The 24,079-nt window shown below is 44.5% G+C and overlaps 1 protein-coding gene across 2 annotated transcripts; it reads left to right on the top strand.

Annotated features, from left to right (window-relative positions):
- The first annotated feature begins 11,054 nt into the window (after window positions 1-11,054).
- LOC100562097 (cytochrome P450 2C9) lies at window positions 11,055-24,072 on the top strand. 2 transcript variants are annotated; one of them, XM_008117022.2, is made up of 10 exons: window positions 11,055-11,267; window positions 11,515-11,677; window positions 15,290-15,439; window positions 16,569-16,729; window positions 17,423-17,599; window positions 18,120-18,261; window positions 18,349-18,536; window positions 20,624-20,765; window positions 23,135-23,352; window positions 23,793-24,072. In XM_008117022.2, the coding sequence occupies exons 1-9, from the start codon at window positions 11,085-11,087 to the stop codon at window positions 23,314-23,316; spliced, it is 1,488 nt and encodes a 495-aa protein (XP_008115229.2). In that variant the 5' UTR covers window positions 11,055-11,084; the 3' UTR covers window positions 23,317-23,352; window positions 23,793-24,072. The 2 variants fall into 2 exon arrangements, with proteins under 2 accessions (XP_008115229.2, XP_003224943.2); XM_003224895.3 differs by having other exon boundaries at window positions 11,056-11,267; window positions 23,135-24,072.
- The last annotated feature ends 7 nt before the right edge of the window (window positions 24,073-24,079 follow it).

Raw genomic sequence — 24,079 nt, 5'->3', positions numbered from 1 at the left:
TATGTGAATATGAGATTTTGATTCAAGTTTGCGGAGATTTGCACTAATGGCTAAAGTTGCAATATCCTTTCACGTTTATGTTTACGTTTAATATCCTCTATAGACAGATGTACTCAGAACATACAGGAGTTCATTATACAGTAGAGTCTCACTTATCCAGCACTCACTTATCCAACGTTCTGGATTATCCAACGCATTTTTGTAGACAATGTTTTCAATATATCGTGATATTTTGGGGCTAAATTCATAAATATGGCAATTACTGCATAGCATTACTGCGTATTGAACTACTTTTTCTGCTAAATTTGTTGTCTAACATGATGTTTTGGGTCTTAATTTGTAAAATCATATCCTAATTTGATGTTTAATAGGCTTTTCCTTAATGCCTCCTTATTATCCAACATATTCGCTTATCCAACATTCTGCCGGCCCGTTTATGTTGGATAAGTGAGACTCTACTGTATATATGGTTCTATGGCCATAGCTGGTAACAGGAGGGACCGTTATTATTGAAAGATTGGAGTTTTGAAAAACATAGGAAAACTATCCAGAAATGGGGTCATGGCTTCACCATATTCCTCAGTTTCCAACTTACATTCTATATTCACCATTGGAATCTGATCCATTCATAACCATTCCACAAGGAAATGAGATGATAGAGTTGGAGGGGATTCCCTGATGCCATCCAGCCCAACCCTCTTCTGCCAGGCAGGAAGACACAATGCAAGCCCTTCCAGCAGATGACCATCCATCCTCCACTTAAGCACCTCCAGAGAAGGAGACTCGCTTCACTTAGGTAGAAAAAATGAGATGTAAAGATACAAGATGGGTGATGCCTGGCTCCACAACAGAACATGTGAAAAAGACCTTGGAGTCTTCATGGACAGCAAGTTGAATATGAGCCAAGAGCAGCTGAAAAAGCCAATGGGATTTGGGCTGCGTCCAAAGGAGTCGAGTGTCCAGATTGAGGGAAGTCCTGGTGCCTTTGTATTCTGCTTTGGTCAGACCTCTTCACCTGGAATCACACTGTGTCCCATTCTGGGCCCCATAATTCAAAAGAAATATTGACTCTAAGCTGGAAAGACTCCAGAGAAAGAGGGCCGGGCTGTGGCGCAGCTGGCTAGTAACCAGCTACAATAAATCACTACTGACCGAGAGGTCATGAGTTCGAAGCCCGGGTCGGGTTAAGCCCCCGACCAATAAATAGCCCGGCTTGCTGTTGACCTATGCAGCCCCGAAAGACAGTTGCATCTGTCAATTAAGGAAAATTAAGTACGCTTTATGCAAGAGGCTAATTTAACTAATTTACAACATCATAAAACTGCCAGCAAAACATGAGGAAAGGAATGAGGAAGTACAGCCACTAGTGGACAGTGAAGCAACAGCTCCCCCTGTGTCCGGAATCGTGAAGCTGGAAAAAAATGTTAAATGCCTCTGTGTCTGTCTTTATATGTCGTTTGTCTGTTGGCATTGAATGTTTGCCATATATGTGTTCATTGTAATCTGCCCTGAGTCCCCTTCGGGGTGAGAAGGGCGGAATATAAATACTGTAAAAATAAACTAAAAGGATCAAATATATGGAGACCCTGAATCCCAATGAGGTGTATCTTAAAGAACTGGGTCTGTTTAGCCTACAGAAGAGAAGGTTGAGAGGAGACATGAGAGAAGCCATGTATCAATAGGTGAAAGGGTGTCCTAAGGAAGAGGCTTCCTTTCTGCTGCCCTGGAAAGTCGGACTCAGAGCCATGGGTTCAAATGACAGGAAAGGGGATTCTGCTTTAAACATTAGGAAGAGCTTCCTGACTGTAAGGAGAGCTGTTCAGCAATGGAACTCTCTGCCTCGGAACTTATTTATTTATTTATTTATTTATTTATTTATTCCAGGCATCTAGAGCCTGCCCTTCTCACCACCAAGGGGGGACTCAGGGTAGCCTCGCAATCAGCAATCATTAGATGCTAGAAAACATAATATTTAAAACAATTACAACTAAAAACAATAAAAATTAATTTAAAACAACCATATAAACATCCATTTAGAAAGCGCAATTCAAGTCAGGATCCAGGTCTGTCTATTATCAGTCATAAAATCATTTTTACAATTAATGCTGCATAGTCCCACAAATAAATTTTAAGGGTTTTTTTTACGAAAGGACAGGAGGGAGGGAGCCAACCTGATTTCGTTAGGGAGGGAGTGCCACAGGCCGGGGGGGGGGGGCACCACTGTGAAGGCCCCGTCTCATCATCTCCAGTCGTGCTTGTGAAGGAGGTGGGATCGAGAGCAGGGCCTCCCCCCCCCCCCCCCGATGATCTTAAACTGTGATGCAGATCATAGCAGGAGAAACATTCAGACAGGTAAGCTGGGCTGGAACCATTTAGGGCTTTATAAGCTAAAGCCAGTACTTTGAATTGTGCTCGGTAGCAAATTGGCAGCCAGTGGCGCTGACATAGCGGATGGTGGTGGTGGTGGTGGTGGTGGTGGTATACTCTCTATACGCCGCTCCGGTAAGCAACATGACTGCTGCCAGTTGGACTAATTGGAGCTTCTGAACAGTTTTCAAAGGCAACCCAACATAGAATCATAGAATCATAGAATCATAGAATCATAGAATCATAGAATCATAGAATAGTAGAGTTGGAAGAGACCACATGGGCCATCCAGTCCAACCCCCTGCCAAGAAGCAGGAAATCACATTCAAAGCACCCCCGACAGATGGCCATCCAGCCTCTGCTTAAAAGCCTCCAAGGAAGGAGCCTCCACCACAGTCCGCGGCAGAGAGTTCCACTGTCGAACAGCCCTTCTCACAGTGAGGAAGTTCTTCCTGATGTTCAGGTGGAATCTCCTTTCCTGTAGTTTGAAGCCATTGTTCCGTGTCCTAGTCTGCAGGGCAGCAGAAAACAAGCTTGCTCCCTCCTCCCTATGACTTCCCTTCACGTATTTGTACATGGCTATCATGTCTCCTCTCAGCCTTCTCTTCTGCAGGCTAAACATGCCCAGCTCTTTCAGCCGCTCCTCATAGGGCTTGTTCTCCAGACCCTTAATCATTTTAGTCTCCCTCCTCTGGACGCTTTCCAGCTTGTCAACATCTCCCTTCAACTGTGGTGCCCAAAATTGGACACAGTATTCCAGTTGTGGTCTGACCAAGGCAGAATAGAGGGGGAGCAGGACTTCCCTGGATCTAGACGCTATTCCCCTATTGATGCAGGCCAGAATCCCGTTGGCTTTTTTAGCTGCTGCATCACATTGTTGGCTCATGTTCCCCTTCCTCCCCACGAGGACTCCAAGGTCTTTTTCGCACACACTGCTGTCAAGCCAGGCGTCCCCCATTCTGTATCTTTGATTTCCATTTTTTCTGCCGAAATGAAGTATCTTGCATTTGTCCCTGTTGAACTTCATTTTGTTAGTTTCGGCCCATCTCTCTAGTCTGTCAAGATCGTTTTGAATTCTGCTCCTGTCTTCTGGAGTGTTAGCTATCTCTCCCAGTTTGGTGTCATCTGCAAACTTGATGATCGTGCCTTCTAACCCTTCGTCTAAGTCGTTAATAAAGATGTTGAACAGAACCGGGCCCAGGACGGAGCCCTGCGGCACTCCACTTGTCACTTCTTTCCATGATGAAGACGACGCATTGGTGAGCACCCTTTGGGTTCGTTCGCTTAGCCAATTGCAGATCCACCTAACCGTAGTTTTGTCTAGCCCACATTTTACTAGTTTATTTGCCAGAAGGTCGTGGGGGACTTTGTCGAAGGCCTTACTGAAATCCAGGTAGGCTACATCCACAGCATTCCCTGTATCGACCCAACTCGTAACTCTATCGAAAAAAGAGATCAGATTAGTCTGGCATGACTTGTTTTTGGTAAATCCGTGTTGACTATTAGCAATGACCGCATTTGTTTCTAAGTGTTCGCAGACCACTTCCTTGATGATCTTTTCCAGAATCTTGCCTGGTATCGATGTGAGGCTGACCGGACGGTAATTGTTTGGGTCGTTCTTTTTTCCCTTCTTGAAGATAGGGACCACATTCGCCCTCCTCCAATCTGCTGGGACTTCTCCCGTTCTCCAAGAACTCTCGAAGATAGAGTGCATTGCAGTAGTCTATTCAGGATAGAACAAGAGCATGGACCACCATGACCAAGTCAGACTTCTCAAGGTATGGGTGCAACTGGCGCACAAGTTTTAATTGTGCAAAAGCTCCTCTATCCACTGTTGAGACCTGAGGCTCCAGGCTCAATGATGAATCTAGGATTACTCCCAAGCTGCAAACTTGTGCCTTCAGGGGAAGAGTAACCCTATCCAGGACCGGCTGTAACCCTATGCCCTGTTCGGCCTTCCGACTGACCAGGAGGACCTCTGTCTTGTCTGGATTCAATTTCAATTTGTTTACCCTCATCCAGTCTGTCTCAGCGGCCAAGCACCAGTTCAGGACCTGGACAGCCCCCTTAGTGACAGGTGGAAAGGAATGACAGAGTTGGACATCATCTGCATACAGATGACACCATACTCCGAATCTCCTGATAATCTCACACAACAGCTTCATGTAAATGTTAAACAACATGAGGGACCCCACAAGGCAATGGTTGTGGGGACAAGCAGGTGTCCCCCACCACCACCTCCTGGGACCGACCCTCCAGGAATGACTGGAGCCACTGCAGAACAGCACCTCCAAGCCCCATTGCCTTCCTTGGAGGCTTTTGAACAGAGGCTAGATGGTCATCTGTCAGGGGTGCTTTGATTGTGCTTTTTCTGTCTGGCAGAATGGCCCATGTAGTCTTCCAATTCTATTCATCATAAAATCATATGATTCATATTCTTTAAAGCCCCAAAGGTAATTTATGGTCCAAAAATCGTGGTGTACACCCTATACGTTCAACAAAAGGAACCAAGCTTCTAAAGGATAAAAAAAACCAATTAAATTATGTTGGAAAAAGCACTATCATAATCTCCTTAGCCTCAGCTTCAGTGTGAACAAAGAGGTTCTATTGCAAATCCTCCAAGAACAAAACAAAGAATGAGCTTGAAGCACTACCTAGTTTAGAGGAAGTCAGCAATACCACCATCAAATTTAACAAAGCCAGTGGACCTGATGGGATCCCCATTGAAATCTTTGAAGAGAGTGGAACTCAGCTGACACAACAACTCCACCAGCTCATTGAAAATGTGTGGGTGACTAAGAAAATCCCACCAGACTTCAAGGACTCCACCATCATTAAAAAGGGGGAAAGAACGGAATGAGGAAACTATCGAGGTATTTTCCTTCTAACCTCCACTGGGAAAACCCTGGTAAGAATCCTTGCAGACTGCTCTCTACCTATTTCAGAAGACAATCTCTCAGAATGCCCCCTCCCCAAGAGGAACAGTGGGTAGGACCTTGCAAAGGCATTTGACACAGGGAATGGCAGTGCTCTCTGGACCACCCTCCAAAAAATCAGATGCCCTGATAAATTTGTGAACATCCTGTGATTCCTCCATGACGACCTGATGGAAACAGTCTTGGGCAGAAACGGCCCCCAAAGCGACCCATTCAAGATAGAATCAGGTGTCAAACAGGGATGATGTGTTATTGCCCCAACCGTATTTTCCATCTTCATTGCTATGATATTTCACCTTTTTGATGGGAAGCTTCCCACCAGAGTGGAAATCACCTATCGGACAACCTCAACAGACTGAAAGCCAAAACCAAGGTCACAACCACATCTCTTATAGAGCTCCTATATGCTGATGATAATGTAGTCTGTGTGCATTCAGAAGAAGACCTACAGGCCACTCTAAACACTTTTGCGGAAGCATACGGAAAGCTTGGTCTCTCATTGCACATCGAGAAAACCAAAGTGCTCTTCCCGCAAAAGACACCAGCCTACAAAATAAATGGCAGAAGGAAGAGCCACTCACAAAACATACGATAGAGGAAATAAAGAAGGGGGTTAAGAAAATTAAATGGGAAAAATATAAAGAGTTAGAAAGAAAATGTATCTGGAAATGGTATAGGACACCAGCCCAACTCACAAACATGGGAACAAGACTAAGCTCAAGGTGTTGACATTCTAAAGTAGAGAAAGGCTGGTATGTACATACGTGGTCGGATTGCTTAAATGCATTTTTTTGGGATAATATAATTAGAAAAATCAAGAAACTTTTCAAAATAACAATTCAGGTTAACATGGAACTTATGTTAATAGCAATTATGGGGAATAAGAACAATGCTGTGAAGAACCAAGATCTATTTAAAGCAATGATCCTAGCAGGAAAGGCGGGAATAGCCTGTGGATGGAGAGATTAAAAAATGGAATTTAGAAAATTGGAATAACCATTTATTTGAGTAAGTTCAATCGGACATTATTGCATGTACATGTCCCCTCACTTATCGCGGGGGTTAGATTCCAGGACCACCTGCAATAAGTGAGAATCTGCAAAGATGGGATGCTATATTTATTTTAATATTTATACATTATTTTAGTAGTTATACAGTATTTTAAGTCTCTATCAACCAATCGTGTGTTGATAAATTGCCTCCTTCTCCTCCCATTGTCTCTTGGGCTCCTTTTCTCTCCCTTTGGCTTCTCCTTCCTCCCTTCCTTAGGCTGTAAATTGTAAATTTTTATTATTTATAATAGTCTTTTAGGGTTTATTGCAAAACTGCAAAACAGAGAATCCACGAAAAGTGAACTGCAAAGTAGTGAGGGAACACTGTATTTATTTATTTATTTATTTATTTAATTTATATACCGCTCTTCTTCCCCAGGGTTCACAGATCACAGAACAGATGGTTCACAGGAGGACGAAACAGAAGTGATTAAAGAGAAAGGTGAACAGATAATGTAGAAACACTTTACCACGTTGTAAACCCACAAGAGGCATTTATTATCTGCTCAAAGATTATGTTATCTTGTATTAATAAAAAAAGTTTTAAAAAACAAAAGGCACCAGCCAATCCCTCTGCAATGCCTGAAATACAGCTTAATGGTGTAACATTAGGAAATGGTCAAATTTCCGCTACCTTAGCAGCCAGCTATCTCTCCACAAAAGTCAACATCAGCTGTTACCAACAATGCTGTGGAATTCAAAAAGGCATGAATGGAAGGCAAAAAGGAGAAACGTGTAAAGAGGAAGGTGCATCAAGTCAACCCTGGTCACTTTCCATCCAGAAACGGATGTCCTCACTGTGAATCAAGAATAGGTCTCTCCAGTCACCTGCGGAACCACTACCAAGACCCTACCCTTGGAATGTAATCATATTAAGCCACAAGTGATAGCCTATGATATGAGGCATTCAGACAATGTTGTCTGAATGCCCAAAGATCACCATCTCCCAAAGCAGTTGCTCTACTGCGAACTCAAGAACAGGAAACGTAATGTTGGTAGGCAGGAAAAGAGATTTAAAGATGGGCTTAAAGCCAACCTTAAAAACTGTGGCATAGACACTGAGAACTGGGAAGCCCTGGCCCTTGAGCGCTCTAATTGGAGGTAAGCTGTGACCAGCAGTGCTGCGGAGTTCGAAGAGGCACAAATGAAGGGCTTAAGGGAGAAGCATGCCAAGAGGAAGACCCGTCAAGCAGACCCAGCCCTAGGTATTTTTCAAGTGTAGGCGAACAGAATTCCCCCCCCCCCCAACCAATCACTGAAAAATAAAAGCATTGGATAAGCAAAAATGTTGGATAATGAGGAGGGATTAAGGAAAAACCTATTAAACATCAAATTACATTAAGATTTTACAAATTAAGCACCAAAACATCGTGTTTTATAACAAATCAACAGAAAAAGCAGTCTCGACTGCGCCCCCATATGTTTTGTGCCCCAAGTGACCACTTAATTTGCCTCATTGTTGGACCGGCTCTGCCGTCAAGCCAACCCTGACCGGGTCCACCTTCCACCTGGAAACCGATGTCCTCACTGTGGGAGAACATACAGATCAAGAATAGGTCTCTTCAGCCGCCTAAGAACCCACCCCCAAGACACCAGAGATGAAAGACAATCATCCTCGAACTACGAGGGATCACCTATATATATATATGGCATGGCCGTGGTGTAGGTGGTTCTGCTGGGTCAAGAGTCCAGTCTTTGAGGGGAGCGAAAGCCAGTGGGAGTGGGAGAAGTGGTACTGATTAATGTGACCCTTCCATGCTCATCAAAATTCAAAGAAAACCTTTTTTTTGGGGGGGGGGGGCTGCTGATTCTTTTTAAAACACATTTTATTTGCAGAAACTTTCTTAACAATTTTCTGTTAACTTCTAAAATGGTGAGACCCCAACACTCCTTAGCAGAGAAGGCAGAGAATGCTGCACCCAGGATTCCAAAACATTGAAAAAGAAGAAAGATAGCCACACCAAGCTACCTTTCTTCTAAGTTCTTCTATTGCTCTGTTCTCCTTTCTATTGGTTTAAATCTTCCCCTCCCTTCTCCTTTTCCAATGCAGTTGAATTTCCCAGGCGGTCACGCATCCTTGTTCTCTTGCTGTTCTGGAGCCTCTGATGCACCTGCAGAAGTTCAGCCAAGTGCAGCCTCCGTGGGGCCGGCGATGACAGATTAGATGGAGAGTCAGGGAAGTTCAGGAGATAACCCGGTCAAGAGGGACACACTGTTTGTATGGTGTTCCAGAGTTCACAAAGGTGGGGACACTCACCCACAGCCACTTCCTAGCGCAAGAGAAGAAGCAGCCAGTCTGCAAACAAGGGTGTCCGTCCCATCTCTGTCTGAAGGGTGCCTCCAAGGCACCTCGGTTCAAAGAGTAGGACCAGTGGCACAGCCTTCCCAACCAGAGATCCTCCAGACAAGTTCCCATTATCCACCATTGTATTTCAATTCAAACCAGTCATTCCCTGGGCTTGGTTGTATTTGCATGTGTGACATTGCAAAACGTCTTCTGATGGAGGGGGAAAAGCAAAGGCAGAGACACCCAAAGGTTGTGGCATGTGCCCAGAGGCTCTGCTTGGTTTATGGACGGCTGTCCGTTGTGAGAGGGAGGGGCCGAGGGGTTATTGTGCACAACTGCCACTCACAGGACACCATGTCCCACTTTACATGACAGACTTTAATGTTCCTGGTGCCCATTCCATGCTTCTGGTCCCACAATCGACAGGGTTTCATCCCATGGTGGTAGGAGTGGTTACAGAATGACAAAACATTGTGCATGGGGCAGCCATTCTGTTTCTTCCTCAAATGCACAAACACATGCTCAGAGGGTAATGTGCACATATCACACATGGGAGTCTGATACCCAGTGAATGGTCACAGATGGTGAGTAGCTGTTTCATTGGACCCTTGCAAGTGTGTTGGCCTGTGCATTGCTACAGTTTTCCATTCAACACAACGGATTGCATAGCATGGCCATCTGTCGGGGGTGCTTTGAAGGCGACTTTCCTGCTTCCTGGCAGAATAGGGTTGGACTGGATGGCCCACCAGGTCTCTTCCAACTCTAGGATTCTATGATTCTGCTTGAGGAGATTTGCACAAGGCAACTTCCTGGGAACCCTCAGCTTGTATACATTGTAAAAAAAGCTTCGAGAGTTCTGCAATGTTTGTGTTATCCAGGGCAATGGACACTTTCACCATCTAAATGGCCACTGACTTTTGTGATTCCAGACTGCCCACCATCCTAGAGTATAGCATCCCACTCTGCATATATCTGTGTCTGTGTGAACACTCACCTGTGCACATCAATACATGCATTGGATCCCCTGTACTCGAGGAAAGATCCAGCTATCCTAAACCTGTGAGCCTTTCGGGGGTTAAAGGGCTCAGTCTCCTCCCAAAAGGGCAACAGGAGTCAACTTGGGGAGGGTGGAGCAGTGGATACAGGAGGGGAAATGCAGCACAGCAAAAGGCAGAGGGGCGGGATAGGAATACCTGGCAACTCTAAATGAATTCAGGTCTCCAGGGCCAGATGAACTACATCCAAGAGTCTTGGAGGAACTAGCGGGAGTCATTTCGGAACCACCGAGAATTCTTGGAGAATTCCCAGCAGGAGTCTGGAGGAGGGCAAATGTTGTCCCTATCTTAAAGAAGGGGGGAAAAGGACAACCCAAAATAGTGACCAGTGTCCAGTCAGCCTGAATTCAACATCAGGAAAGATTCTGCAGCAGATCATTAAGGAAGTGGTCTGCAATCACTTAGAAAGGAATGCAGTGATCACTAAAAGTCAACATGGATTCCTCAAAAACGAGTCACGTCAGACTCATCTTTTCTCTTTCTTTGATAGACTCACAAGCTTGGTAGATGCAGGGAATGCTCTGGAGGGAGCATATCTTCATTTCAGTAAAGCGTTTGGCAAAATCTCCCATGACCTACTTGCAAGCAAACTAGTAAAATGTGAGCTAGATTATGCTACTATTTGATGGATCTGTTATTGGCTAAGCAGAGCATCTCTCCAATGGTTCCTCTTCATCCTGGAAAGAAGTGACTAGTGGAATGCCATAAAGAGGGTTCAGCACTGGGCCTACTACTGTTCAACATCTTTATTAATGACTTGGATGTAGGTTTAGAGGGAAGGCAGATCCAGTTGTAGATGGGACCACATTGGGAGGAAGGGCCAACTTGTTTTCTCATGCTCTAGAGACAATGGAGCCATGGATTCAAATTAAAAGAAAAATGATTCCACCAAAACAAAAGGAAGGACCTCCTAATAGTAACAGCATTTGACTGTGAGATATTATGATCTTCCTTCTTTGGAGGGTTTTAAACAGAGGCTGGATGGCCATCTGTTGAGAGGATTTGGATGGTGCCTTCCTTTGTGGAAGGGGATTGGACTGCAATGTCCTAGGGATGCCTTCAACTCTAGGCTTCTATGATTTTCTGAGTTTTGGCTGGTTTTGCTGTGTCAAACATCATGGCACTCTTCCTCTGACACTTGGCCAGGGAGCACCCAGGACTTACATAACACCCTAGATAATATCATTGCAAAAGAGAACACAGAGAGAAGTTCAGAGAAGTTTGTTTCCGGGTGATGGCAAGGAACCTGGAGGACTTAATGATTAACACAACTTGTTCTGATAAAGCCATGATTTCCAGAGTATAAATATCTGGATGTGGAGTACCCAAACTCACCTTCCCCATCATTGGATCTGGAGACATTGTTGTGCTCTCTTCAGGTTTTGGGATGGAGCCCTTGGGGACAACCTCCGTTCTGCTGCTCGTCTGCATCTCCTGCCTCCTCCTTTCTGCCTTCTGGAAGAGCCAGGCCAACAAGAGGACGAAAATGCCCCCCGGACCGACTCCATTGCCCATCATCGGGAACGCTCTGCAGCTCAAGACCAACCACCTGGACCTGACGCTTTGCAAGGCAAGTGCAAGGGCCCCATCTCCCCAATAGAGCCTTATGGCATGCTTCAAGGTAGGATTGTTAGTGTGCTTGAGCCTCTCTGCCTTGCTGAGGAACTCAATTTCAATTTATAGATAGTACCAAGACAGCACACCATAACGGTTTGAAGGATAGATGTAGAAAGGTCCGTGACCCTTTCATGGCAATGCTTTGGTGACTATTCAGTGATGATTTGCCTCTTGTTTTTTTTTTACCTCTGTCTCTGCAGCTGAGTGAGAAGTATGGCTCCGTCTTCACCCTGCATTTCGGAACGAAGCCCGTTGTGGTGCTCCACGGCTACAATGCCGTCAAAGAAGCCCTGATTGATCAGGCCGAGGACTTTGCTCCCCGAGGGAGGATGCCATTAGTAGAGAAATACTTTCGAGGCCAAGGTACGTTGTGGTGTTTGCTGGCTCCCAAAAGGGGACCAAGGGGAACTCTCTCCTCCAAATACAAGGGATAAAAACGATGGGGAGAAGAAACAGAGGGAAGATAGTTGCTTCCATATGGTCATGAATGACAGAATGAATATGAGGGAGAAGTGCCGCCGACTGCACTCTGACTTTTTGCCAAATGAACTCTGGGCCACTTTGTTGGCGTTTGTGAGGGAGGAGCCACCAAGAGAACAGCTCTGTTTCCACAAACTGGGACTGCGTTGGCAGGAACATTTAAAGTGGCAAATGGTTTTCTGGCTCCCTGGTAGGAAAGTCGTTTGTGAGGAAACCCACCAATCCACGAAGGTCAATCTCTCCCAAAGCCCACCAATATTTCAAGATGGTCATGATGGGTACATGTGCCAAGTTTGGTCCAGTTCCAGCAGGCCATGATGGAGACATGCCAGATTATACAAATAGACATACATATTTTTATTGTTATTAGACAGAGAGAGAGAGAGAGAGAGAGAGAGATACAGTAGAGTCTCACTTATCCAACACTCGCTTATCCAACGTTCTGGATTATCCAATGCATTTTTGTAGTCAATGTTTTCAATATATCGTGATATTTTGGTGCTAAATTCGTAAATACAGTAATTACAACATAACATTACTGCGCATTGAACTACTTTTTCTGTTAAATTTGTTGTATAACATGATGTGTTGGTGCTTAATTTGTAAAATCATAACCTAATTTGATGTTTAATAGGTTTTTCCTTAATCCCTCCTTATTATCAAACATATTCGCTTATCCAACGTTCTGCTGGCCCGTTTATGTTGGATAAGTGAGACTCTACTGTAGATAGATAGATAGACAGAGAGATAGATAGATGATAGATAGATAGATAGATAGATAGATAGATAGATAGATAGATACGGTAGATACGGTAGATAGATAGATATAAATAGATGATGGATGATAGATAGATGATAGATAGATAGATAGTGATAGACTGTATATATAATGATTACTAGGCCTGAAAAAATGTTTCAGTGCTCATTACAAAATTAGGGGGTGGTGGCAAATAATTTCTGAAGCGTTTCTAATATATCGTTAGGGGTCTGCATCTTAACAATTATGATGTAATGAAATTTTTGTCACTTTTCTGTTATGTAGTGTGGAAGCTTCTGGGACTCCTGTCTCTCTCTAATTTTTAGAGCTATCGGGATGAAATTTGCTATGAAAGCATCTCCCCTTATGAGCCATCTAGAGCAGTGGTTCTCAACCTTAAACCGCCTTGAGTCCCTTGTGGGGTGAGAAAGATCGGGTATAAATGAAGTAAATAATTGAATAAACAAACTCCGGTGGCTCAGTGTGTTAAAGCGCTGAGCTGCTGAACTTGCAGACCAAAAGGTCCCAGGTTCAAACCCGGGGAGTGGAGTGAGCGCCCACTGTTAGCTCCAGCTTCTGCCAACCTAGCAGTTTGAAAACATGCAAATGTGAGTAGATCAATAGGTACCGCTTCAGCTGGAAGGTAACAGTGTTCCATGCAGTCATGCTGGCCACATGACCTTGGAGGTATCTACGGGCAATGCCGGTATAGAAATGGAGATGAGCACCGACCCCCAGAGTCGGACTTGACTGGACTTAACATCAGGGGAAACCTTTACCTTTACCTATCACTGTTGGCTCTCTCTCTCTCTCTCCCCCCCCCCCCCCCCAAAGTTTCAGAACATTTCTCTCATTCACTGATTTTGGGGAATTTTAAAAGTTTTATCAACAACATTTTTTTAATTCAGGGAGGAAAAGCACAATCAAACCACCCCCAACAGATGCCAGCCATCCTTTGTTTTTAAATTGCTTAGATTTTAGCTGTTTTTGTAAGCCACTCCGAGCCCTGGGGGAGTGTTTTTAAGATTCTTTTTTTAAAAAAGATATTTTAAAGATGTTTTTAAACTGTTAGATTTTAGCCTTTCTTGTAAGCCGCCCCGAGCCCTAGGGGAGTGGCGGCATATAAGTTTAAATAATAAATAAATAAATAAAATAACAGGCAACTCTGAATAATCCCCTTTTATCTCAAAATCCCTTTAGAGAATGAACATGGTCTTTCCCCCACCAAAACTTTTGGGGAGAAGGGTGAGGATGAGGAGGCAGCACAAAGCGGTAAGCAGAATTCTGGGAAATGGAGTTTGGGAAGGTGAGGAGCCCTGTGGCAGAGAATTCAAAAGTCCATGCCCTAAACTCCATTTCCCAGAATTCTGCTGGCTTCCTGTGTTAAAGCCTCAGTGTGAGTGTGGTCTTTGCCTGTCTCTCTCTGAGCCGACCATGTGAGTGACGGAGACCTGGAGCCATTCACATGACTTACATAACTCCTCTGTTTTGTTAAATATCAGTTTGTATGTACAAATCTTACGAAATAGATATGATCATCGAATTACAAATGAAGTTTTGCACAGCTCTAATACATATTATTCAAGGCAAATGAAAACATAATTCAATGCACTCAAGTGGAATCCTCTGCGCCAGGCGGTGGTGGAGGATGCTTTGAATGCGGTTTCCCTGCTTCTTGGCAGAATCAGGATGGCCCACAAGGTCTTTTCCAACTCTAGAATTCTAAATATGAATATAAGAATTTAAAAATAAAGTAGGATATAAATAATAATAATAATAATAATAATAATAATAATAATAATAATAATAATAATGGTGATTAGGATGATAATGCATTGATTTAGGCATTTCACCTGATGTCTGCATTGCATCCAACTGAATTACAGTTTGTTTACTTTCCAAGCTGCACCCTCCTTTAGTCATTTTCATGCATTTCTGTGTCTTTTATTTCTTTGGGAAAGCCTGTTTGAGCCTCCCAAAGGTGTGCATTGTTCTCCCAATGCGTCTTGGCAGCCGGAAAAAGGCATTGAAATCCAATGCCATGGATGGAGCTTGAGGGGCGAAAACTATAACTGTTTTTATTCCTGGGGGCCACAAAACAGCCACAAGCACACCATGGTCTGTGACATGCCCACTCCTGCGTAGATTTAGCCAGATATCCTTATATCACTATCATATCTGAGAGCCTGTATAGCTATGATGGCTAATTGTTTCTGTGGGTTTTCAAGTCATTGCCAACTAGTGGCAGTCTTAAGGCGAACATCGCATTGGGTGTCATAGATCTGTATCTGGTGTGTTTGAGACACCAGAACATCTCCATGCCGGCTTGGACTGGAAGACCTGGAGACTGGACGGAGGAACTTTCTCAGGTTGAGGGAATGAGGGCTTGGGATGGAAATTGAGAAGTTGCCCATGTTTTCATAATCCGTAACTTTGTTGTATAGTAGTAACCCAGCATTAAAGACATTTCCAAGATTTCCTTGTGAGTGAATTTAATTGCTACCAAGGTTCTGCAATCACCACACTAGATTTTCTTAGCAAGAGTTGTTCAGAGAGGGTTAGCTCTTGCTTTGCTTTCAAGTTCAGATTCTGTGACGTTCCCAAGATGTGAATCTCCAGCAGTTCAGAGTATCTTCTTCTAACTGCTGAACAGGATGCCAGTTGGTTTGGGGAAACCATTTTTCTCCTAGTAATATCTGGATGTATAATACACCACTATTATCTTCTTCCCTTTGCAGGGATCATATTCAGCAACGGGGAGAGATGGAAGCAGCTCCGGCGCTTTGCCCTGACCACCCTCCGCAACTTTGGGATGGGGAAGAAGAGCATCGAGGAGAGGATCCGAGAGGAAGCCCAGTATCTCCTGGAGCGGCTGCAGGGCACAAAAGGTACATCGCTTGGGTCAACCACCACCACCGCCATTCAGTTATGGACCTTCTGGGACTTTGATGCTGAAGACCAGGCATCAAACCCATTCTTCTTGCTTCTTTGTATTGTTCTCATGGTGGTAATGGGGTAAGATGGGTCATTCTTGTTCCATTCTCCTTCCTTTGTTTGGTTTTTCCTCAAGAAGACCTTCAGAGTTTGATCATCCCCTGTTCCAACTTGCATAGAGAGGTGCCCAATCCATCGCTCCATATGGATCTTTAGGGATGGTCAGGGAGATGGTGGAACCACCAACAAAAGGGATGGGCACCTTCATTTACTGCATCAACCTGCTACAGCATGGATTGGTGACCAAGACAATTGATCTTGTACTCTCAGTCTCATTGTCTAATGCAGAGGTCCTCAAACTTTTTAAGTGGGGGCCCGATTCGCAGTCCCTCAGACTGTTAGGGGGCCAGACTAGGGTGAAATAATCCAAAATTAAGATTGTTGTTGTGTGCCTTCAAGTTACTTCAGACTTAGGTCAACCCTAAGTCTAAAGTTTAGGACAGGGGCCAGGTAAATCACCTTGGAGGGCTGCATCCGGCCCATGGGCCTTAGTTTGGGGACCTCTGATCTAGATGATGTCATAAGACCATAAGTAAGCAAAGGGACCCTCAAAGGCCATCTAGACTGTCTCCTAGGATCATAAGTAAGGAAAGTGACCTCCAAAAGCCATCTAAATGGTCTCATAAGGCCATAGCTAAGCAAAGACCTTCAAAGACCATCTAGATGATCTCATAAGACCATAGGTAAGCAAAGAGACCTCCAAAGATCATCTAGATGGTCTCATAAGACCATAGGTAAGCAAAGAGACCTCCAAAGACCATCTAGATGGTCTCATAAGGCCATAAGTAAGCAAAGAGACCTCCAAAGACTATCTGGTCAACCCTAAGACTTAGGTCAATCCTAAGTCTAAAGTTTAGGACAGGGGCCAGGTAAATGACCTTGGAGGGCCACATCCGGCCCCCGGGCCTTAGTTTGAGGACCTCTGGTCTAATGCCTTGGTATAAGACGAGGTCTTGGTGAGGCCTGAGAGTGCAGCCAGGCCAAGCTCTGAGCACCAAGCCTTGTTGCCTCTTGTCCTTCCAGAGCAGCCCTTCGACCCCACTTTCCTGCTCAACTGCGCTACTTCCAACATCATCTGCTCCATTGTCTTTGGAAAGCACTACGACTATGACGACAAGAAGTTCCTCGCCATCATGGCCTTAATGAATGACAACTTTGAGATCCTTAGCTCCCCTTGGGGCCAGGTAGGTCCTTTGTCATTTGGATGCACATACACTCCTGTGCTGGGCAGATATAGGTTTTTTATGGTACTAGTGTCTCCTTGCACAGCGATGGATGTGAAGAGAGGAGAATAGAATGATTCCTAGAAGGGTGAACAAGGTATATTTAGGCAACAGGAGAAATATAAGAGTTGCATCCCAATGAGCCTTTGAGGGACTGGGAAAGATCTTTTCTGCTTTGGAAGATCACATGCACTTCTGTTCAAAGAGCAGCTGCAATGGGTGCAAAAAGCTTGACGCTCCCATTTAGCAGGAAGAGTACTGTGGGATTCCTCATTTACATATATTGACATATCTATTGCTATGCAACTGGAGAGATGAGCAAGAGCACCAGAATACTCTCTCTCTAGGGGTGCATCTACACCGTAAAATGAATGCAATTTGACGCCATTTTAATTGCCATGGCTTAGAATCTTGCGAGATGTAGTTTGGTGAGGAACCAGCATACCAGGTAAAAATATGACTCCCAGAATTCCATAACATTGAACCAAGTGGTGTCAAACTGCATTCATTCTGTAGTGTAGACATGCCCTAGGACTTGATCTCCATCCCACCAATTCTTCTGTTCTGCTCTGGAAGGTGTCTTTAGGACTTGAGGACAATTTCCAGATTGTCTGATGGTGAAGCTCACTCCCTTCCTTCTTCCTTCCTTTCCAGCTGGCCAACACTTTCCCTTCCTTCATGGATTGGATCCCTGGGCCTCATCACAGAGTGGGGACAAACTTGGAGAAATCCAAAGCGTTTGTCATGGAGGAAATGGAGGCCCACAGGCAGACCCTGGACCCCAGCTCCCCTCGGGATTTCATTGACTGCTTCTTTATCAAAATGGACCAGGTAAGACCACAATATAGACCCTTCAAGGCAGGAGGAGGTGCTGGGTAACTGGATTTTCCAAGAGGATGGTCTCTTTCTAGGCAGACCCTCTTGTTTTCCTGTGTTGCCTATCTATCTGTCTATCTATCATCTATCTATCTATCTATCTATCTATCTATCTATCTATCTATCGATCATCATCCAATTACGCTTTCAAGAAGTCGTTATGCAATAAGAAGATTGGCTAGTCTCAAGCAAGAAGAGTTTGCAACAGCAGCCTCATGCGATAACATCCTTGATGCTCCACCTTGTTCTTAGATGCTTCTCACTTTTCTTCCTCAGTTGAATTGTTTGCAATTCTGCAAAGATTTTGACAGAGACAAGCAATGTCCTTCAAATGCATGTCTAATCTGTCACCAGACACTTAACTCCTCAGCTCGCTGCATGGACAGAATGTTTGCCATCACCTTTAATCTTTGGTATGATATATGACTGAATGGAATTAAACTGATCCCACTGCTTCTGATGCATATTTCTTCAGGAGAAGAACAACGAGCCATCTGAGTTCACCACCGAAAGTCTGCTAATGTCCACCATTGACTTATTTGGGGCAGGGACTGAAACGACCAGCACCACCCTCAGATATGGGCTCCTGGTCCTCCAGAAGTACCCAGAGATAGAAGGTAAAACAAATGCAGCACCCACGGGATTCCGGTGATGTCTCCTCCATGTTGTTTTCCTGACATTGAGCCTCCTGTATCTCCTGGCAGAGAAAGTGCAAGAGGAGATTGACCGGGTGGTTGGCCGCTCACGTCTTCCTTGCATGGCTGACCGTGGACAGATGCCCTACACGGACGCGGTCATCCATGAGATCCAGAGGTTCATTAGTCTTGTCCCGTTGAGTCTTCCCCATTCAGTGGCCAAAGACACGCTGTTCAGAGGATACATCATCCCCAAGGCAAGTCCTTTCTTTCTGCTTCAAGAACTCAACATGATTCCTCTATGAAGGATGGAATTGGTCGCGGCCTACATATATCACCCATGATGGTCTGGGGTGATATATGAGAAATATCATCCTTGAATTGTTATAGACCCAAACTAGAGAGGGTTTCTGGGTCAAAAAAGGTAAAATTGTAGGATCCCAAAGTTGGAAGAGACCCCCAGGGCCACTCAGTCCAGCCCTTCTGTCACACAATCCAAGCCCACTCAATCCATGCAGGGATTCGTGGTTTCCAAACCTTTGACCAGCTTGTCCACACTTTCCTTGAACTGTGAGGTCTGACCAAAGCAGAACAGAGTGGGACCAGGACTTCTTTCAATCTCAATACCAGACTCCTATTGATGCAGCCTAGAATCATATTGGTTTTTTTGCTGCCGCATCACACTCTCATCTCAGGTTCAGCTTGTGGTCTCCTAAGTTTTTGAAATCCCTGTCACATTGACTGTTTTCAAGACGGGTCTCACCTGTCCTATACATGTGCATTTCAAGTGTAGAACCATATAATGGTGACCCAGTTGAGAGAGCTTTGACTATTTTGCTAACCTTCTCTGTCACCCATCCTATATCTGTGCAATTCATTTTTTTGTTTCATTTTGGAAGAGACCCCCAGGGCCTCCAGTGTGACCTCTTCTGCCATTGAGGAATACACAATCCAAGCCCTCCTCACAGACAGCCATGCAGCCCATTTAAAGGCCTTCAGAGAAACACATTCCCAGGCAGCTCATTTCTGATCGAAGTAACACAGAATGGGACTACAACTTCCCTTATTCTAGGCTCCTGTTGATGCAGCTTAGACTCATGTTAGTTTTTTTTAGCTGCTGCATTGCACTGTTTTGTTGAGGCTCAGTGCCCCAAAAAATCTCTAGTATCTATTTCCAATCAGGCATTAGAAACGAGGAGACTAAAATATAATAGTTTAATCTGCAGAATATTTATTTATTTATTTACAGTATTTATATTCCGCCCTTCTTTCTCACCCCGAAGGGGACTCAGGGCGCATCACATTATACACACATAGGGCAAACATTCAATGCCCATAAACACATCAAACAGAGACTGAGACAGACAGACACAGAGGCAATTTAACCTTCTCCTGAGGGGATGTTCGATTCTGGCCACAGGGGGGAGCAGCTGCTTCATCATCCACTCTGACGGCACTTCCTCATTCCAGGTTGTAAATTAGTTAAATTTGCCTCCCCACTTTTTTTTTTATAAGTGATACCTTATTTCCTACTTGATAGATTCAACTATCTTTCAGGTTGCTAGGTCAGCAATGAGCAGGGGCTATTTTTTATTTTTAATTGACGGGTGCTCACCCTGCCACGGGCTGGCCTCGAACTCATGACCTCATGGTCAGAGTGATTTATTGCAGCTGCTCAACAGCCTGCGCCACAGCCCGGTCCCACTACATAACACTACAACAAAGTGCCACCTCAGACTGATCTGCATCATGGGTTTTATAGTTGACCAAAGTCAGATTGAGGTAACTATGCACACAGAGACCAACATTTCCCCTTTCCTTCACTTCTCCTTCCCAGTTCTCTCCTTCTCTCCTGTTCTTCTCTAATCCAAAACAATTCTCCTGCACTTCTTCCCTCTCCCACCCTTTCCAGGTCATTCTGGTCTTTCTTCACCTTCGACACACTTTGCCTGGCAATGCTCTCTTTTCCACCTCCTTCACTCTTTTCACTTCTTCCACCCCATCTCTTTAACCCATTCACCAAACTGTCATCTTCTAAAATTCACACTTGTAAAATCCCAGTCTCTTCATTTCGGATCCTGCATGGGAAGGAGCCAGTGGGGAAAAGGAGTTGTAGTTTTGGTGAAACCAATAGCATAAAAGATATCACTCCAACCATGAATTATGTAGGCAGCATAATGTATGACATCACCCCCCCCCCCAGTTGAGCCACACAAAATGTTGCCATGGGTAGGGTCTCACATTGCCTTTATGAAGGGAGCAGATTTAAAGGAATGTGAGGTGTCTGCTTAGTGTGAACTCACTAGTAAACCACTTCTCTCCCTGGATGCATCCTTCTCTGCAGGACACCTCAGTGTTTCCTCTTCTGACTTCGGTGCTGCACGACGGCAAGGAGTTTCCCAACCCCACAGAGTTTGACCCACAGCATTTCCTGAACAAGGATGGGACCTTCAGGAAGAGTGACTTCTTCATGCCCTTTTCTGCAGGTAAGGATGGCACTGCAGGTCTTGGGCGAGTTTTGGGATATGCATTCGGGCAAGGAAACACAGTGGCATCTCCATCTCCTGCTGGACGATCAATCCGACCATAATATACAGAACCCTATGGAGACAAGGAAGGGCCAGCCCTTGGCTCTCCTCCTAAGGGAACATGGAGTGGCACAGTCCAATGCCAAGCAGGATGGGTTCCCAGTGTCTTTCAATACTCGTTCAGATTCTTTTTTGCAATGGTGAGATGTATCTTCCACCACCACCAGTGTTCCCATGTTATGCACCTGCCACAAAGCCAAAGTTAAGAAGGTGTCCCTTTCATAGAGAAGTTCATTGCTGAACCCACTCTGGAAATTTGTAACAGATTGGAACCACTTTTGCACCCATGGCTTCCTTCTGCTAAATCCTGAGATTTGTAGGTCAAGAAAGAGGTCTCTGATCCTTTTTCTGGGGAATGTCATCCCACCAACTTTTAGAGTTAGGTCTTTCTAGCAGAGAAACCCAAGTCCTGAACAAGCTGCTGGGCTGAGCATCCCACGTAGAATGAATGCAGTTTGGCACCAGATTACCTGCTATGGAATCCTGGCAGTTGTAGTTTGGTGAGGCACCAGCACTCTTGGGAAGAGCAGGGTAAAACCCTATTCACGGTGAAATTGATGTGGTTCTGTGTGAATCAACAGAAACAACACCTTTGCAGCAGATATACTCCTTTTCTGGTTAAGGAGAATCCATACACAACTTCTCTTTGTAGTAGATAAAACTTTAAACAAGGAATATTTACAGTATATCAGAAGAATATGATTCTTCTCAAATTCTTCTTCCAGACACTCCCAAGTAGCTGAAACCTTCTTACTTGTTTTCCGATTCTTCTGTATCTTTGCAACTTTCTCTCCAACAGCTCTCCATCAACCCCAACCCTCAACAATAAAGAAGCTTTGTGCTATTTTAGTACATTTTACAGCTGCTCCACCCTACCTGTAAATTACACAGGTGGCTTGATTCTTAATGCTTATAGTATGGTTGGGCTTGATCCTTACATTTATTTACACTTTCAAACTGTTACTTAACAAATGACATCCTGAATAATTCTGACAGCCCTTGCAAATCTAGAACTTCTAGAACTTCCTGGCATTGAGCTATGGCAGTTAGGAGAGGTAATAAATAAAAATGTTGTTGTTGTTGTTGTTGTTGTTGTTGTTGTTGTTGTTGTTGTTGTTGTTGTTATGGTTTCCACCTGCCTTCTTGCACTTCTGTTAAATCAATGGAGGAGGTGGCATGAGGAAACTCCTGGTATCTGCCTATTTTAGTCACAACAGGAAAGGCCGAGGAGATGGACAATAGTAGAAAGACAAAAGAGCAGTAATACCTTTGGCAGATCCTCAGTGATACCAAAAAGAAATGCTGAAGCATGTTGTAGCTCAGCCTCAGCATGGGATTGGGCCCATTCAGCCAGTAATTGTCCCTGCACCTGCCTTGCCAGAGGACTCTGGGTTTGGGCCTGAAATGCAGCCAGAGTTTGGGTCTGACATGCAGCCAGAGTTTGTTCCAGTGGATTCTGGGACCAGAGACTGAATGATTGCAAGCAGGCATTGTGAACTGCATTCCTCCCTGCAGTCAAGGCCAGATCTCAAGGTGCCAGATGGGCATTCTAGTTTAGAGGAGGATAATGTGTTTGACAGGAGGGGAGTGATAACTCATCAAAGGAGTTATGTTTGCGGAGAAGTAAACTACTGCTTTTGAAGTGCTCTAATGAATAGTTTTCTCATGAGAGAAAGACCTTGGATTTCCCTTAAATGCCTGGTTCTTCTCTGCCATAGCAGAGGTGGCAACATTGCAATTCAAGAGAGAAAGATCTTTGCTCCATGTCCTGTATATTCTTGCAGCCATGGATTTTGCTTCACGTTCCAGCCTTATTTTGCCTTTGGATCCAGTTGTACGTTCCAGTAACTTTGCTGTTTGGATTTCTATTACCTTGGATTACTTTGGAGTTTGATCCTGCAATCTAGCCGTGTTTCCTGTGATTCCAGTTTGTCTCATGCCTTGGAATTGAATCTTGTTTGGACTATTCTTGATGCCTTTCATGGAACTGAGTTCGATATCTGGTTTGGACTATGGCTTTTGAGTGACTTTCTTAGACTCTTGCTTTAAGATTTTCAAGTACATTGCTCTTGTGGATTTAAAACTATTTTATTGACTCTGAACTTTATTTGCTTGTTCTTAATTATAACCTTCAATGAACAGCTTGTTTGCTTATGTTCTGGGGCTCCAGCGTGGTTTTGAGGTGCCTACGCAGCCTAGGGGTGCAACAAAGCATTGTCTTGACACTCCTTCCCTTTGCTTCTCTTCATTTCTCTTTGTTCTTTCAGGGAAGCGGATCTGCGCAGGGGAAGGCCTGGCCCGCATGGAGCTCTTCATGTTCCTCACTTCCATCCTCCAGAACTTCAAGCTGAAACCCCTCATGGACCCCCAGGACATTGATATCAAGCCCCACCTGAGCGGCATTGGCAACATCCCCCAGCCCTATCGGCTCTGTGTTGTGCCCCGATGAAGGGGTTGCATCAGCCACCATCCATAGGTGCAGAAGGTCAGAGGATAAGGGATGAATGAAAAAATATTCCACAGAATTTGTCATAAATAAAGCTAAATGCATTATTGGCAGAGCAGGGAGAAGGGTCCGAACTGTCACCTCTGCCTGGTGATCACATTTCCTACATATTAGCTAGTTGAGGGCTTTCACGGGAAGCACAAAACCCTGTGAGCAACATGAACTTGTTCTTCTGCCATTTGGGAAGCAGTTGACTTTTCAGGCTTTTCTGGGGCCGAGAGTGTGACCCAGGGGATTCCCAAAGCTGAGCAGATTTCCAAAGACACATCCCAGTGCGCAAACCAGGGCAGCATGCTGCCTTTTGAAGAGTCTTTTCCCTGCACATTGCAGCTCCTCAAAGCCTTCCCCTCTTCTTCTGGTGTGTATATCTGGGAAGGGATTATATTCCCTTTATTTGTTCACCTCTTTCTTTTTCATAGCGACCGTTATGGCTTCACATGGCTTAACTCCAAATCTGAGTGAGCATTTCTCCAACCCCTTGCCATGCCACTAGATGGTCACCTGGTTTCTTCCAACTCTGTGAGTCTATGATTCTCCAGTCTGAGCAATTGCACTTTATTAGCTGCTAGTGTTTGCATTTTGCATGTATTGTTTGACATTTATGGAACTCTTCCAAAGCATTTGTTATTTCCCAATGCAATTGTTGTGTGTGTCTTGATTGCTGCATGATCAATAAAATCCCTGCTTTGGAGACCTCTATGTGAAT

Source organism: Anolis carolinensis, chromosome 1 (genome assembly GCF_035594765.1).
Source record: "Anolis carolinensis isolate JA03-04 chromosome 1, rAnoCar3.1.pri, whole genome shotgun sequence".
Lineage (NCBI taxonomy): Eukaryota > Metazoa > Chordata > Lepidosauria > Squamata > Dactyloidae > Anolis > Anolis carolinensis.
This window is presented reverse-complemented; position numbering and strand designations above follow the sequence as displayed.